Source organism: Hyperoodon ampullatus (assembly GCF_949752795.1).
Source record: "Hyperoodon ampullatus genome assembly, chromosome: 1".
Taxonomy (NCBI): Eukaryota; Metazoa; Chordata; class Mammalia; order Artiodactyla; family Ziphiidae; genus Hyperoodon; species Hyperoodon ampullatus.
The window spans coordinates 126,788,508-126,804,314 of record NC_136914.1 but is presented as its reverse complement, the minus strand read 5'-3'; the positions used below and the strand labels follow the sequence as shown (position 1 = coordinate 126,804,314).

Sequence of the window (15,807 nt, the reverse complement as noted above, 5' to 3'; positions counted from 1 at the left end):
TGCCACGCCTGGCAGCTGCACCTGCTCCGACACTGGCCCAAGAGAATGAGGGCCGCCATGGGGACAGACAGCTCCCCCCGCCCCACGCCGGCTACTTAGAGGTGGGATGATCTTCCTGCCTGGCTCCCACTCCCAGACCCTGGGTGGGCTCCTGGCCTCTCTCTCCTAAGTTCCTGCTGTGGACCGAATGTTTGTGTCCCCACCCCCCAAATTCACATTGAAGCCCAACCCCCAAAGGGATGGTATGAAGAGGTGAGGCCTTTGGGAGGCGATGAGGTCACATGGGTGGGGTCCCCAGGGCTGGATTACTGTCCTTATAAGAGGAGGCGTGAGGGACAAGTTCTTTCTCCTCACCCACCACTGAGGACACAGCCAGAAAGCAGACATCTGCACGCCTGGAAGAGGGCTCTCACCCGACCCCAGCCTGGCATCCTGATCTCTGACTTCCGGCCTCCAGTGGCATCCTGATCTCTGACTTCTGGCCTCCAGCCCTCCAGTGTTTTTGTTACAGCAGCCCGAGCAGACTAAGACACTTTCCCCAGCTGTTGCAGCCAGAGTTGCTGGTTGCAAGTGGCAGAAATTGACTCTGGCCACTGAAGCAGGAAGGAATTTGCTGGAAGAATGTCAGGCGTTGAGTAGAGCCCAGGCGAGGTGGGGATCCAGCAGGAGCCGCATGAGATAGGGTGCCAGGGGGGCACAGCCACGCTCCTGAGACCGGACGCCACGCCCGCCCTGCGCCACTGCCCTGCCGGACTCCACAGCTGCCTTCCAAGAAGCCCCCGACCATGGGTCAGAGCTGTACCACCGGCTGGCCACACAGCCACAGGCACTGCTGCTGGACATCACTGCCAAGGACACTGCCACCACTGCCAGACTCCACGGCCCCAGGGCAGTGTCACCCCATCAGTGGCTCTGCAGCCCAGGGACCTGCCATCAGACACTGCACCTGCCACTCACCACCCAAATGAACTTTAACCATCACACGACTTTTCTGGCCTGTTTCCTCTTCCAGCCTGACGTTATTATGAGAGCCCCTCAATGAGATGATGTATGTGAGGGTCTTTCAAAATGATCACGGGTTTTACAAACACAAGGGAATGATGGGGACCAGGGACAGGCCGCCTTGTCTTGTATCTCCAGGTGCTCAGTGAGGCTGGAGAAGAACACACACCAGCTGATCGTGGCAAACACTATGCCTGTGTCCACCCGAGCGATACCCTGTGTCACTCCTTTCACAATTCCCAGCTCCCCTCAGTTAGGTGGGGCCATATGAAGGGGCTCTGGCCAGCAGAGTGGGAGGAGGTGATGGCTGCCACCTCCCAGCCCTGCACGTCTGCCACCCTCCTCATCCACTGCATGGCGAGATGGAGTGTTATGGACCCAACTGTGTCCCTGCTAATCCATCTGTCGAAGCCCTAACCCCCAATATGACTGTATTTGGAGATGAGATCTTTTTTTTTAATATTTAAATATCTATTTATTTATTTACTTGGCTGCACCAGGTCTTAGTTGTGGCACGCAGGATCTTTTAATTGTGACATGCGGCATCTAGTTGCCTGACCAGGGGTCGAAGTGCAGAGTCTTAACCACTGGACCACCAGGGAAGTCCCTGGAGATGGGATCTTTAAGGAGGTAATTAAGGTTAAATGAGGTCATAAGGGTGGGCCCCTAATCCCATAGGACTGTGGCCTTAAAATACAGGGAGAAACACCAGAGCTCTCTCTCTCAGCACACACACAGGGCAAGGCCACGTGAGGACACAGCAGGACAGCGGCCGTCTGCAAGCCTGGAGGAGAGGTCTCCCCAGAAATCAACTTACTGGATCTTGATCTTGAACTTCAGCCTCCAGAACCATGAGAAATTTCTGTTGTGTGAGCCCAGCAGTCTGTGGCCTTCTGTTAAGGCAGCCCGTGCAGACTGGTACAGAGAGTGTGGAAGATTGAATAAATGGCTGCAAATGCCGCTCACCTGCACCCACACCCCTTGAAATGTAACCTCCTCCCACTGAGAGGTGGAGCCTGCCTCTCTACCCCGGAATCTACTTTGAGCAGCTCATGTCCACTCTTTCTTTGGAACCCAGCCACCACCATGTGAACGGGCCCAGGCTAGCCTGTCGGATGACAGAAGACGTGTGGCCCGGTCACCCCACGGCCCCAGCCAAGAGCCAGTCAGCCTCCGGGGGCAGAACCGCCTAGACCCACTGATGACCCAGGTACGTGGCGGAGCCAGCCCAGGCAGCGAGAAGCACCCCGCCAAGCAAGGCCACATTACCAACCCACCCAGCGTCATGAGCTCAGTACGTGGCTGCTTGTACGTCACTGCGTTTGGATGTCATCCGTGTCATCGCAGCAGCATTCTGATACACAATGTCTGGAAGCTCTGCAGAGAAGGAGCCTGGACCCCGCCGAGTCGCCACGGCCAAGGGCAGCAGCAAACATCCAAGCTGAACAGGAGTCCGCACACAGCAGGCAGGATGAGTCGGGGAGAGGCCCCCACCAGCACGTGTTGTGGTGAGGCTGCAGCACAGCAAAGACAAAGGCACGAAGGCTGCTGGGCGGGGTTGGGGGGAGGCGGAGTTATGTCAAGAGAACAACAGTTCGACTTAAAGCAGATTTCTCAGCAGGAGTGACAGCAGACAGCGGAACACCACCCAAGTGCTGACAGAGAGTAACTACTGACGTGTGAGGTGAAATGCCAAGCGAACAGCACAAACAGCTTTACAGCAATAGATGTGGAAATGGAGACAGATACACTCACGAAAGTGTAACTTCCTAAAACTAGCTCAAGGAGAAACAGCGTTCTCAACAAGTCCCAAAGTATTAAAAAATGACTCAGTAGTTAAATAACGTCCTATAAAGAAAACACTGGGCCCAGGAAATTTTATAGGAGATTCTACCAAACTTTCAAAACACAGATCATTCCAGCTTTCTGCAGTCCTCCAGTGGATCAGGAAAGAAGGGACATTCTTGAACTCATTCTAGGAGATCAGTGTAGCCATGCAAAGAGTATAAGACAGTCATTCCAAGAGTATACGAGAGGAAAATTACAGGCCAATGTCACTCAGAAACGTAAATGTAAAATCCTAAACAAAATTTAAGTCGATCCAAAAAAAAGCTTATAACAAGTATGACAGAGTGTGTCAGCCAGGGTCCCAGCAGCTGACACTACATTAGGACAATCCAAGGAGAGATTATTCACAAAGGTGTGCTCATGGAAGGAATCACACCTTTGTACATAAGGGGCACAGTACGTGACTGTGTAGCCCCGGGCCAGTTAGAGAGCCGTGGAACCACCTCTAGACCTGAGGTGGGGGATTCCCTGAACCATGAAGGGGGCGCCATTTACATCTTGGGAGGATCATGGCCTTCAGTTAAGGGATCTGGGTGTATCCCTTGCTGGGGTACCGTCACAAAGCACCAAAGACTGGGTGGGGGCTTAACCAACAGAAATTGTCTCACCATTCTGGAGGACAGAAGTCCAAGATCAAGAGGTCAGCAGGGCTGGGTCCTTCTGACAGTTGTGAGAACCTGCTCCAGGCTCTGTCCTTGCCTTGTTGATGGCCATCTCCCCTCTGTGTCTCTTCACATAATCTTCCTTCTATGCATGTCTCTGTGTCCAAATTTCCCCTTCTTAGGGGAACGCGGTCATATTGGATCAGGCCCCACGCTAATGATCCCCTCTCTAAAGATCCTCTTTCCACATCAGGTCACATTCTGAGGTCCTAGGGGTTAGGACTCCAATATATGAACTTGGGGAGGACACAATCCAACCTATAACACTGAGGTGACCCCAGAAGAGGCAGGGAAATCAACACCCCAATCTCACACTCCTCCCTCCTCTGACCTCCCGCTGGGGCTCCCCCAAAGGGCACAGGAGCCCATTGACACAGCCCATCAAGATCAGCCTACGGGGCACAGGGCAAGGTGGGGAATAAATCTGGAGGAGCCGACGGAAGGTAGCTGGCTCCCACCCTGACTCAGCACGGCTCACTGCAGGAATGCAAGGTTGGCTTGACGTTAGACCATCTATAAATGCACGTCACCTCTTTAACAGATCCACACTCAACACTCACAGGGGAGGAGGTCAGGGAGAGCTCACATCAGGCAAAGGTGTGGTGGGACCGAAGCAACACGCTTCCTGGAGGCCGAGAACAGGCGGTCGGAGGTCCCAGATTCACTAGTGGGAGCTGCTCCACCCTCCATGCTCCTGGGGCACCAGCACCAGCCTCTGCTGCCCTGTCTGCGGTCCACGTGGTGGGGCTTCAGCAGCAAGTCCCGGTCCACCTAAGGGCTCTGAGCCCCACCCCTGGCCTTTGGGGCGATGGGCACACATACTGCTGTCCTCCCACTGCCCATCTCTCTTCCTCCGGCTTTGCTGGGGGCAGTGCATGTCCCTGGTGATTTGTCTGGTCCCATCATGACAATCCTGTTCCCTGCCCTCCCGGCTTCCTCTGCAGCTGGGTGTGGCCATGGGACCCCATTCAGGCAACGGTCAGGCCTCTCAGGGGTCCAAAGGCTGAGTGAGGGGGAAGGGGCGGTACGGGAAGGAATGTTCTAGGCAGCAGTGGAAGCAGCGTCAGCAAGGGCCCTGGTCAGTTTCACGAACACAAGGCGGCCCGAGTGGTCAGAGTGCAGCTGGGGGGCAGAAGAGGGGCTGGAGGCAGGTGGAATCAGACCACACAAAGACTGGGGGTAGGCTCCCAGATGGGGGGGTGACATGGAGGAAGCCCTGGCGTGTCACCCGGGACAGGCGGTGAGACCCGGTCCAGGTGGGGCTGTGGAGATGACAGCAGAGGGGAGTAGGGACTGTGGGGAGAAGGACCCCACCCTCTGGGCTGCTCTGGGCAGGGGCCCCATGCCCAGAGCAGGATGGGTGGGGCTGGGGCTGGATGCGCTGAATGCCACCCTCTTCCTGACCCTCCCTGAGACCAGGGGTCCCAGCGCCAGGCACCGCTCTGACCCACCCCCATACACCCAGGCCTCTTCTCCTGACCACAGATGTCATCACATCCCCACCCTGCTGTCCCATCAGGGACACTTGGGACACCCCCAGCACCTTACTACAGCCCACCCCCCCACACACACAATCCCACCCTCTTTGGCCTCAGCCATACTTCCTTACTTTGATTCAAATAAGCCACTTCCAGGGGCTTCCCTGGTGGTGCAGTGGTTAAGAGTCCACCTGCCAATGGAGGGGACATGCATTCGAGCCCTGGTCTGGGAAGATCCCACATGCTGTGGAGCAACTAAGCCCGTGCACCACAACTACTGAGCCCGCGCTCTAGAGCCCGTGTGCCGCAACTACTGAAGCCCGCACACCTAGAGCCCGTGCTCCCCAACGAAGAGCAGCCCCCGCTCGCTGCAACCAGAGGAAGCCCACACACAGCAACAGAGACCCAACACAGCCAATAAATACATAAATAAACAAATTTATAAAAAATGAATAAATAAGCCACTATCAGCCTCCTGTCTCAGGACCTTTGCATGTGCTGCTTCCTCTGGCCCAGGATTCTGGGCCCTTCGGGCATCTCAGATTCCGTGCCCACAGTGTCTTGCCTGGCTGGCGCAACCCACTACCCTCCACTCACCCTGGCATTTGGGATCCTCCCTTTCCCTGGTTTCCTTCAGAGGAAGTCTCCAGTTTTCCCCGCCTAGAAGACATGGCTGAGGGAGAGCTGCAGTCAGGCAGGTTGCCTTCTTGAAGCAAAATGATAGCCAGGGGTTTTCCCAAATAACCTGTCTTAAGTTCTAGCATCCCCTGCCATGGGACAGCCCAAGGTGCCCGGACCCAAGCCCCACTTGTCTGGGGGAGGGTCTGAGAGGGGTCTGGCTGGGGACAGCTCTTGCTCTGGAGAAAGTCTAGTCTGGATCCCCTGTCCTGACTGCCCAGGCCATGGGGCCAGACCCTCCCTGTGGGGTCACAGGCTCCCTTCTCCTCTGAGCAGCTGGGGTGCTGGCTTGGGGCCCCCAGCCCTGAAGCCACAGCATCCACAAAGCTGGTTCGGGGGTCACAGCCTGGGGGCAGGGAAGGCTGAGCTGGTGGCAGCGGGACAGGCAGTGTGGGCCGGGGTCTTTTTGGAAACGTGTTTATTGCCAATGAGGAGGGAACGGCAGGAGGCACGATGTCCCCAGGGGTGGTCTCAGGAGGGATTCACAGGCCGCTTGGGGGGCCGAATCCGGTCGCTGATCCAGTCCACGTAACTGGCCACGCGGGTGTAGACGCCGGGCTTGTTGAGCTGCCCGCAGCCGTCACCCCAGCTGATGAGGCCGTACAGGTAGGCCACGCCGTTCTTCTCGCAGGCCAGGGGCCCGCCTGAGTCCCCCTGCGCAGAGTGGCCGGTCAGAGCCTGGGGCCCGGCTCAGGAGACTCATGGCTCAGCTCCTCGACACCCATGAAACAGTCCACCACCCCCTTACCCCAAGCTCCCTCGCCCCAACCCGGAACATGACTCCAGAGGGGTCAGCCCTCGAGGTGGGCTTCCTGAGAGCTTGAGCACACATGACATGGGTGTTCCAAGTAAGGGAGCTGCCCCCCTTCCCCCAACCGCACAGGCAGGGCGCCCTCCCAGTAGGGGGCTGCTGCGGCTCCCTCTCGTCTCCACAACCAGCAGAGTCCTCCTCCATCTGGGTCCCCCCTCCGCCCACCAGCACGCACCCCACGTGCACCAGGCGGCCCCGCGCTCCAGCAGAGGATATTCCCCCCTGGAAACACCCTCTTTGCCACCTGGCAAACCCCTAATCACCCCCTGGGACAAGTGCCAGTGCCCTTTCCTCCATGAAGCCACCCTTGACTTCCCCCAGGGCGCTTGCTGTACCACGTGGTTGAGTGCCAAGCCCCCACCCTTTGCCACCTATGAGTTGTGTGACCTGGGAAGAGTGAGCAGACCTCTCTGGGCCTCAGTCTCCCCACCTATAAAAATGGGGAGTAGGGCTTCCCTGGTGGCGCAGTGGTTGAGAGTCCGCCTGCCAATGCAGGGGACACGGGTTCGTGCCCCGGTCCGGGAAGATCCCATATGCCGCGGAGCGGCTGGGCCCGTGAGCCATGGCTGCTGAGCCTGCGCGTCCGGAGCCCGTGCTCCACAACGGGAGAGGCCACAACAGTGAGAGGCCTGCGTACCGCAAAAAAAAAAAAAAAAAAAAAATGGGGAGTAAAGCAGCTTCTCCAACTCTGCACTGATGTGCAGCCCCGAGGAGCCCTTGATAAACGGGACGCTGGGTTCTGCCGATCGCTTGAGCCCATTTCGGAGAACTCTGGGTGAAAAGGGGTTTGGCCTTTGACGTCACGTGGACAACCCTGCCCTTGGCTGGAGAGCTGGCACGAGCCTGGGCTTTGGGACCCGGCCCCTCCCGGGCCTCAATCCCCAGCCCCTGTGAGCAGGGACCCCACTCCTGGCCCCTGGGCCTCCAGCAATAGTGAGCGCCCATCCTGGGGGTGCCACCGACCGGGAGGTGGGCCTTCTGTCAGGGCTACTGGCTGGCCCTGCGGGTCGGCCCCTCTCGGCTCTGAGCTCCCGGGGCGGCCATCCCAGCTCACCTGGCAGGCGTCAGACCTGCAGTCGAAGTAGCCGGCGCACAGCATGTTGGGGCTGATGTCTGCCCCATACACCTCCGGGCTGCTGCACTTGCGGTCGGCGACCAAGGGGACCAGGGCCTCCCGCAGCAAGCTGGAGTAGCCACTCACATCTGACGGCAGACAGGGGGCACTCAGCCTGGGCGAGGCTTGCAGGGCCGGGCCACTGCTCCCGGGGGCACGACGCTGGCCCCTTGCGCCCACCCCACTCACTCTCATCCTGGTGGCCCCAGCCCGCAATCTGGCACTTGTGCCCAGCAGGGAAGGTGCTGCCGGGCTCAGGCAGGCAGATGGGCTGGACGAACTGGGAGCGGACAGCACAGCGCTCCCCCTTCTTCTCCAGCCGTATCAGGACTGGATGAGAGAGAGGCCGGGGGTCAGCCTGCGGCGTGGGGGCCCACAATGGGCCAAAGGTGGCTGCTGAGCCACACGGGGTACAGCCCCGCCGGGCAGAGGGGCTGTGGCCTGGGAGGCCCAGGAGGCCACAGGAGGGCCAGCAAGGCTGGCCAGCCAGGGTTTCCTCCAGCCAGGCCAAGGCCACTCAGCCACACCAGGTGCTCTTGCTGCCCTCCCCCCGCCCTTCCCCGCTCTGTCTCTCCTTCCCCTCCCCCTCCCTCCCACCCATCCCCTGAGCATCTGAGGACCCTCCCCTGCCTGGCACCCACTCCCAGCCTCTCCCCTGGTTCTGGCCCTGGGTGTGCACAGAGCACACAGCACCGTCCCGGGCCTCACCGAGGTCATGGTCAGTGGGGTTGAACACCGAGTACAGGGGGTATGGGATGTACTTCTCTATGCGGAACGTCTGCGTCACGGCCGTCGTGCGGTTGAAGAAGTGTTGGCCGAGGACCACAGAGACACTTTCCCTGGGGGGGCTGTGCAGTGGGAGCTGGTGGCAGCATGACTCTCGGGCCCCTGAGGTCAGCTCGCCCTCTACCCACGGGGACAGAGCATCCGGTAGACGACCCCAGGAGGGTGACGCTGTGCAGGGCCCCCCCGCCACCAGGCCCTGGGAGAGACCTGAGCAGGGGCTGGGGTGTGGGCCGTAGTGCGGTAGGGAGTGGGGAGCTAGGGCCACAGCCCCCGTCCTGGCAGCACCGCCTCTAAGGCAGCGGCATGAGTGACCCTGGGGGGCCTTGTGCAGGTCCAGGTGGTGTCTGCGCTGAAATGCGCCCGCGTTGGTGCGGATCCCAGCTCTGGGCACCGGTTCTGCCCCACGCCCCTGCTACAGGGGCAGGCCTCCTGTGAAGTCACCCGTGGGGCCAGGAGCCTGAGCACTCCCCTCACCGCCCGCACCTGCACACGAATGCCCTGTCCCACCCACCTCCACCAGCCCTGCTTGGCCCAGGCCAGGGACCAGGGTGCTGGGGTCCAGCCCACAGGGGACGGGCACCTCCATCCAGCTTGGCCCTCCCCAGCCCCTCCCTGGACGTGAGCAGAGGATGCCTGCTCCCCTTCTCCAGCCTCTTAACCACCCCCATCCCATCCATACTGGGGAGGCCTCAGGGGTCCTGTTTCACAGGCCACACAGCGGTCAGCACAGGGCAGGACTTATGCCCACTGCCCCCCACCCCTACGCTGTAGTCCCTGGGGTGACTGATAGGGACTCACCGTCGGAGTCTCACGCTGCCAAGCCCCCAGCCCCCGCTCACGTCCCACTCCCTGGGATGCCACTGTCAGGCCCGTTCCCTCCCACTGAACCCGCCCCAGAGACAGCCCCACACTCCCCACGGCAGAGCCCTGTTCCCATCACAGCCGTGAGGAGCGGGGGATGGGCTGGCCTTTCTTGCTCTGAGCTCGCTGCCCCCCACCCTGGGGTGTGGTAGTGGGCCCCGCACCCCTGACCCTTCCCCGCCAGCCCCAGCCGGCCCTCCGCTCCGGGAGCCCGCCGAGTGGGCGGGGCCTCGGCTCCCTGTACCCCACGGTGCCGCCAGCTCGGTCTGGGCCTGGGGGCGGGGCCGGAAGGGGCGGGCCCTGCGAGGCACGGGCCACACCCACCACACTGCTGCGCACGCGCTGGCCGCGCCGCCCTGCCCCGCCCCTCCCTGAGCGGGGAGACCTGGAGCTCCCGGGGCGAGGAGCAGGGCTGCGCGGCCACAGGGGCAGGGACAGGGACAGGGACAGCACCCCGGGGCAGGAATGGGGCGGGTCTCGGCAGTCTCCATGCCCAGCACTGGGCTGAGCGCTGAGTCCCACCTGAGTCAGAGGGGCAACGGGGAACGGAGGGACCAAAGGACGGGGTTTACACGGGTAGGTGGCGGAACGTGGGGACACATGGGTGATGGTTAGGACAGGCGGGTGGGTGCGTAGATGGGTGGCGGGTGGAGAGTGGATGATGGGTGTATGGCCGGGTGGGGGGGCGGAGGCTTAGATAGCGGTGGGTGGAGAGGTGGATGGCTTGAGGGACGGCGCAGGGGTCGTGAACACTGGGGCCAGAGCCGCTTACCTGTTGGAGAAGCAGTGGGCGGCAGACACCACCCAGCAGGTATGGACAAGGCTCCCGGCACAGAAGCTGTTCCCGATGTAGATGGCGGCCAGCCAGGGGTGGGAGCCAGGCAGCGAGGACGAGCCGCCGATGATGCGTGGCCGTAGAAAGCTCCTCTTCTTGTGCCTCTTGCCACAGGTCTGGCGTCCGGCTGGTCCAGCTGCCGCGGGCCCAGGCAGGCTCAGCAGGGCCTCAGTGGGCGGGGGCTGAATTCTGGCAAGGGATTCTGAGAACACAGGTCACACACCCCGGGTCCCTTCTGCACACCCCAGGCCAGAGAGGATCCTGGCTGCGTCCACCATCCTCAGGCCCCCCACGGTTCACCTGCCTCCTGACCCAGCCTAGGCAGCTCATCTGAAAGAGGGTCCCCAGCTCTGCCCCTGTGGGCACATGACTTACTCTGAGCCTCAGTTTCCTCATCTGCAGGATGGGGAGAACCGTACCCAGTCACAAGGCTTTGTGGGAACCAGGGTGGCCTGGCACACCTGGCAGGTATTCATGTCCTTCCCAGCAGCCTGGGACCCCAGAGCCAACTCGGGATGGTCAGAGAGGCCTGGAGCACGGGGCCGGGGGCGGGCTGGCCTCATGGAGCAGCCCACTCCCAGGGTCTGACTCCAGGGTACTCCCATTATCTACATGCACCCACACTTCCCTGTCTCTGGGGACCGTCCTGGCACAGTGCAGCCCGGCTGGACCACCCAGAGGACCCGGTGACCAACTCGCCTGCTCTGACCTCTGGTGTCAACCCACTGCGTGGCCTTGGACCAGCCCTGCTGTGGTGAGCCTCAGTTTCCCCATCTCTCCGATGGGGCCGTGGTCCTCTGGAGAGAGGAGGCCTGGCATGAGGGTGGAGTGGGTTGGGCCACGGGGAAACCTCGGTGATCTCATAGGGGGCGGGGCCCGCGCTGCCCCCACCCTGCTGCTTCCGACCCCGCCACTAGGTGTGCGCACCACAGGCGGCCAGGCGGCAGTACTCCCAGGAGAGCGCGCTGTCCTTCACCACGTAGCACCAGGGCCTCTCGTCCTTGTCCGGGTTCCTGGGGTGCAGGGAGAAGCGGGTGGGCAAGGGAGTCAGTCACGGCTCCTCAGTGACGGGTGGGAGGAGGGAGCCGGGGACCCCTAGCTGGGTGCGGCTCCTGGCATTCCACCCACCCCCACCCCACAGCCCCTGGGCTCCTCTCGCCACGCAGCCTCCCAAGCCGAGGGGTCAGGACCCAGGGACAGGCCCTGCCCGCCCAGTGCTGACCGGCAGTAGGCGTGGGGCCCCAAGCCGAGGAGGGCCGCGGCGCCCACGGAGTCCACGTGCAGCTCCTGGTAGAGCAGGTCGGAGTTCCAGGCCAGGCAGCTGAGGCCCGAGGCCGCCGTGCTGGCCACGCCTCGGTACTCGGTGCCGATCCCCACAAAGCAAGGCTGGGCCGGCACTGCGGGCGGCACGGTGCGCTGTGAGCCTGGGCCCCAGCACGCAGGGCCACGCAGCTCCGAAGCCAAGCGACTCACCAATGTTGCAGAGCCGCCCAGCGTGGTCTGGGGGGCAGGCGCATACGGTGGTCCCGGTGGCCACGATCAGGTGACAGGTACCCCCGTTCAAGCAGGGGCTGCTCAGACAAACTGGGGGGAGGGCTCAGAAGCTGGGCCTCGAGGGGCAGGGGCAGGGCCTGGTTCCCACCCGGTGCCCGTCTCTGGGTGGCCCTGGATGAGCCCCTTCCCAGGGTGGGAGGCCCAACGATACGGCCCGCCCCCTCCGTACCTGTGTGGCGGGTGCCCTGGCACTGGACCTGGCCCCCCGCACACTCGCACCGTTCCACTCGGCCCTGGTGCACGCGGGCCCAGCGATCGCCCACCTCCAGGTACTCGTAGCGGCTCTCGTCAAAGCATTTCTCTGGGGGCGGCACAGTGAGCCGCTGCTCCCCACGTGTGCGGCAGGCGCCCCCCTGCCCTGCAGCTCCCCACCCTGCTCACCCGTGCCGCAGTCCTTGCCAGTGAAGGCCACGGGGCAGGTGCAGTGGTATGATTCGGGGTCCTGGGTGCTGGAGCACGAGCCCCCGTTGAGGCAGGGGCCGGAGGCACAGGGATCCAGGGTAGCTGGGCACACGCAGCAGAGAGGGGTGTGTCTGAGAGCCCGGCCGGGCCTCGTGACCCCTTCCCCACGCCGTGACTCTCCCTGATTGCCGAGGGCCCGCCACCTTAAAGATGCCCCTCCCGAGTTCCGTGGTGTGTACGTGCCCTGGGAGCGAGCACAGGCCTTTCCCCTCCTCACCACATCCTCTGCCCAGCTCTCAGACCCTGGGAAAATGGGCCTCTGGCTCTGCATCCAGCACCCTGAAAGCCCGACCCCCATCAGGCAGCGCAGTCCTCTTCCGTGCGCCCTGGGACCCTTGTAAGTGGGGCTGCCAGCACCACACCCTGCGGACCCCTTGGGCCCTCTCCATGTCCAGGGCTGTTCCTGTGCAGCCGCAGGGCCCAGCCTGACCACCAGGGGGCGCTTTGACCCCTCCGGCAATGGCCAAAGCAGTTATGTGGCCCCCCGAGAGGGCAGGACCCGCGGGGCAGGGTGTTCCCCACTCCCCACTCCTGCAGGCCCCGAGGTCTGCAGTGGGATGAACCCCGAAGCCTCCTCCTGCACACCAGGCAGGACCCCAGCCCCAGCTCAGCTCTGACGCCCCTCAAGCTCACCGCCACCCCTGGCCCAGCCCCCTCCTAGCTTGTGCTCAGGCCCAGACCCCCGGCACCCACCTGGGCCCTCCCGGGGAGTGGAAGCCTGCACACAGTAGCCCCAGGCCCTGTCCCGGTCATAGTTGTGAGTCGTGGCACACCTGGGGGTGACGCATACGGTGATGTGGGGGTCCCAGGCCAGAGACCCGCCCACCCTAACCCCGACTCAGGCAGGGACCCACGCTGACCACTCTGGGGCTCTCTCCCATTCACTCCCTCATTCATTCATTCACTGCATCTGCTGTGTGCCAGGCTCAGTGTGGAGTACAGAGGGCAGGGAGCAGAAGCGTCTCCAGGGCGGGCACGGGGCACGGGGACTGGGACCCACCACTTCCTGTGGGCACTTCCCTCTGTAGTGCAGGAGTGGACCATGCGGCCGCCATAGCGGAAGGGGAACCTGCAGGGCTGCCCGGCCTCGGTGAGCACTGCTAGAGGAGACACGGGGTCAAGGGTTCCCGCGCTGGTCACCTCCCAACCCCCATCACATACCGCACTCCCTAAGTGCTGCTGTGTTCCTCTAGACCCCCCATCTAGGTGTAGCCTGCCACCTCCAAGAAGCCTTCCTGACCCACCTGTGCCCCCAGGGCTGCTATTGGAGGGGGCTGCCCTGGGCAGGTGGGTAGGCCCTCCACCATGGGGTCCCTCTGCCTTGGGTGCTGTCACTGTGGCTGGGGTCCTGGGGGTCACCGAGGTTACGGGGATCGCGGGAGTCCCAGGGGTCACTGTGGCGTTACATTCTGGGGGTTCCGTTGGGTTCTAGGAAGAGCCGAGAGGCCTGTGATGGGGTCGGTGTGGGATGGACCCCGCTCACACTCAGGCCCTGACTCTGTTTCCATATTGGGGCCCTGAGGTCTTGGAGTAGGGACCAGGGGACACTGGCTCTCTCACGGCCTCAGCTGGACCCTGTCCCCTCCCCTCCCACCGAGTCCAAGGAGTCAGGCTGAGCTGGCTCAGGGTCTGCCAGGCTGGAACCACGGCCCTCCAGGCTCGAACCCTGGGGGTCCGTTCTGGGGGACAGACGAGAGCAGCTGCGAGGCCTTCAGAGGCACCCCCCCCGCCCCCACCTCAAACACGTGGACCCAGCAGAGGCCCAGAGTGGCGAACAGTCTCCATGCCCCTGGGTGGGGGCCAGCAGGTTGGATCCCCAGGCCCCCCGTCCCCCAGGCCAGCCCAGCACGCCCACCTCACCCCCGGAAGGCTGGCTGTCGCCACGCTGGGCCCTTCACCCACCCCACACCCTGCTCTGGCCTCAGCCCCAGGACCCAGAGTGGGCACGGAGAGCCCATGATCACAGTGCAGTGGGGTCAGTGCTCACCCTGCCAGCCTGGGGCTGAGCTCCTCGAGGCACCAGCAGCAGCAGCAGCAGGGACAGACCAAGTGGGGGGCAGGGGCTGGGGACCCAGGCCCAGCGCCCCATGGCTCCTCCTGGGCTGGCGTGAGGAAGAGCAGGAGGCGGGAGCAGAGTGGCCAGGGCAGGTGGGGGTCAAGGCCGCCTGGAAATGATTAACCCCTGGCTGCCTCCCATGCCAGGCCTACACGTCCCCCGTGTCTGCTGCCCAGCTCACCCTGCCTGAGCCAGCCGTCCCCTCTGGCCTCAGCCATGCTGGTCCTGGACCTGACAATGTCCTCGAGTCTCAGCTACAACGCCTCCTCCAGGAAGTCTTCCAGGATGACACGGCAGGAAGGGGCCTGGACCCCCACAGCCCCAGCTTCCGGTCCCTACCTGGCCACAGGGCTGGCCATTGTCTGTTTGTGAGCTATACTAACCAGAGCACCTACACATGCTGAGCCCTTTTCAGGGCCCAGGCCTGGAGCATGGGATGTGGCCCCTGGCCAGCAAGAGGCCAGGCACAGAGAGGAGGGTGTGTGCACCGTTGCACACTGTGCCCCCCGGGACAGGGACCTCTGCCGCCCTTCTCTGCAGCACTTCTGCCTGTGCCTCCCAGGACGAGCCTGAGGTGGGACCTCCGGGAGGAGGGGGAGTGGAGCGGAGGAGGTGGGCAATACCAGAGCCCTGCCTGCTGTCCTAGCTCCCCTCCCCCACTGCAGCACCCCCTCAGGAAGCCCTCTGGCCCCTGGGCTTCCCCTCGTAGCCGGGACCACCCGTGCCATCCCGCCTCTGTCCTGGGCTGCCCTCCTTCCCATCCCAAGCACTGGCCAGGCACCAGGGCCACAGAGACCTGGCTTGGGGTCCTGCCCAGGTCTGTGAACGGACACTGGGGTGTCGCCCCCCAGATGCGGCCACAGTTGTCGCCCCAGCTGGCCCCTGGTTCGTGACTGCAGCTGCAGGCAGAGCTGCCACGGGAAACTCTTCTGCAATTTGAGGGGCCGCAGAGGCGGCGGGGGGGCTGGGGGTGGGTGGCCCAGTCCCCATGAGTCACCTCAGCTGCCTGCACAGGGCGGAGAGAAGGGCTGGCCTGGGGATGGGCCTGGCACTGCAGCTGTCTCACTGTGCGCCCCCAAATCGCACTCTCTCTGGGTCCCCGTTTTCCCCTCTGTGCAGACGGAGTGAGAGCAGAAACTGAGTGGGCACCCAGCTTGGCACGCGGTGAGTGCCGGCCCCTCTCTTCCACGTGGGCATCCCCAGCTCAGAGCACAGCTCCCCAGGAGCATCCAGAGCAGCCCCAGCGGCCCAGGGCGCGCTCAGGCCTAGGGCCCTTCTGACAAACCTGACATGCATCTCGGAGGAGGGAGGGGTGCCGGGGGCCCCTCAGCTGCTCAGCGCCGGGATTCTGCCGAGGCACCTGGGCTGATGGCACCGTCTCTATCTGCCCTGCCCACCCAGCGTCACACGGCAGCCCTGCCCACTGGCCTGGCCTGCTACCCCGTCCCCTCCCGGCTCGCTCAAGCCTCAGGACCTCTGCACAGGCTGACACTCTTTCCCAGGCCTTCTGGGCAGGGCAGTCAGGCTTCCCCTGAGGTGGTCCCTCCACAGACACGCCCTGCCAGACCACCTCCCTAAATGAGGCTAAGGGCGGGGGGTTGGGTCAGAATGGCCTGAAGGGTCCCCAGGCCAAGCTCTGCCCCCACCGGCGGCCACCCCA

At 63.0% G+C, this 15,807-nt stretch overlaps 1 protein-coding gene across 4 annotated transcripts; it reads right to left on the bottom strand.

Annotated features, from left to right (window-relative positions):
• Nucleotides 1–6,088: 6,088 nt before the first annotated feature.
• HGFAC (HGF activator) lies at nt 6,089–14,365 on the bottom strand (the record flags this gene model as incomplete). Of its 4 annotated transcripts, none has more annotated exons than XM_079696932.1 (14): nt 6,089–6,322; nt 7,534–7,682; nt 7,783–7,923; nt 8,302–8,441; nt 10,013–10,277; nt 11,003–11,088; nt 11,298–11,472; nt 11,549–11,659; nt 11,799–11,930; nt 12,011–12,133; nt 12,785–12,864; nt 13,092–13,191; nt 13,336–13,519; nt 14,079–14,180. In XM_079696932.1, the coding sequence occupies 14 exons, from the start codon at nt 14,178–14,180 to the stop codon at nt 6,140–6,142; spliced, it is 1,971 nt and encodes a 656-aa protein (XP_079553058.1). In that variant the 3' UTR covers nt 6,089–6,139. The 4 variants fall into 4 exon arrangements, with proteins under 4 accessions (XP_079553058.1, XP_079553059.1, XP_079553060.1 ...); XM_079696933.1 differs by having other exon boundaries at nt 13,092–13,188; XM_079696934.1 differs by having other exon boundaries at nt 13,396–13,519.
• Between the last annotated feature and the right edge of the window lie 1,442 nt (nt 14,366–15,807).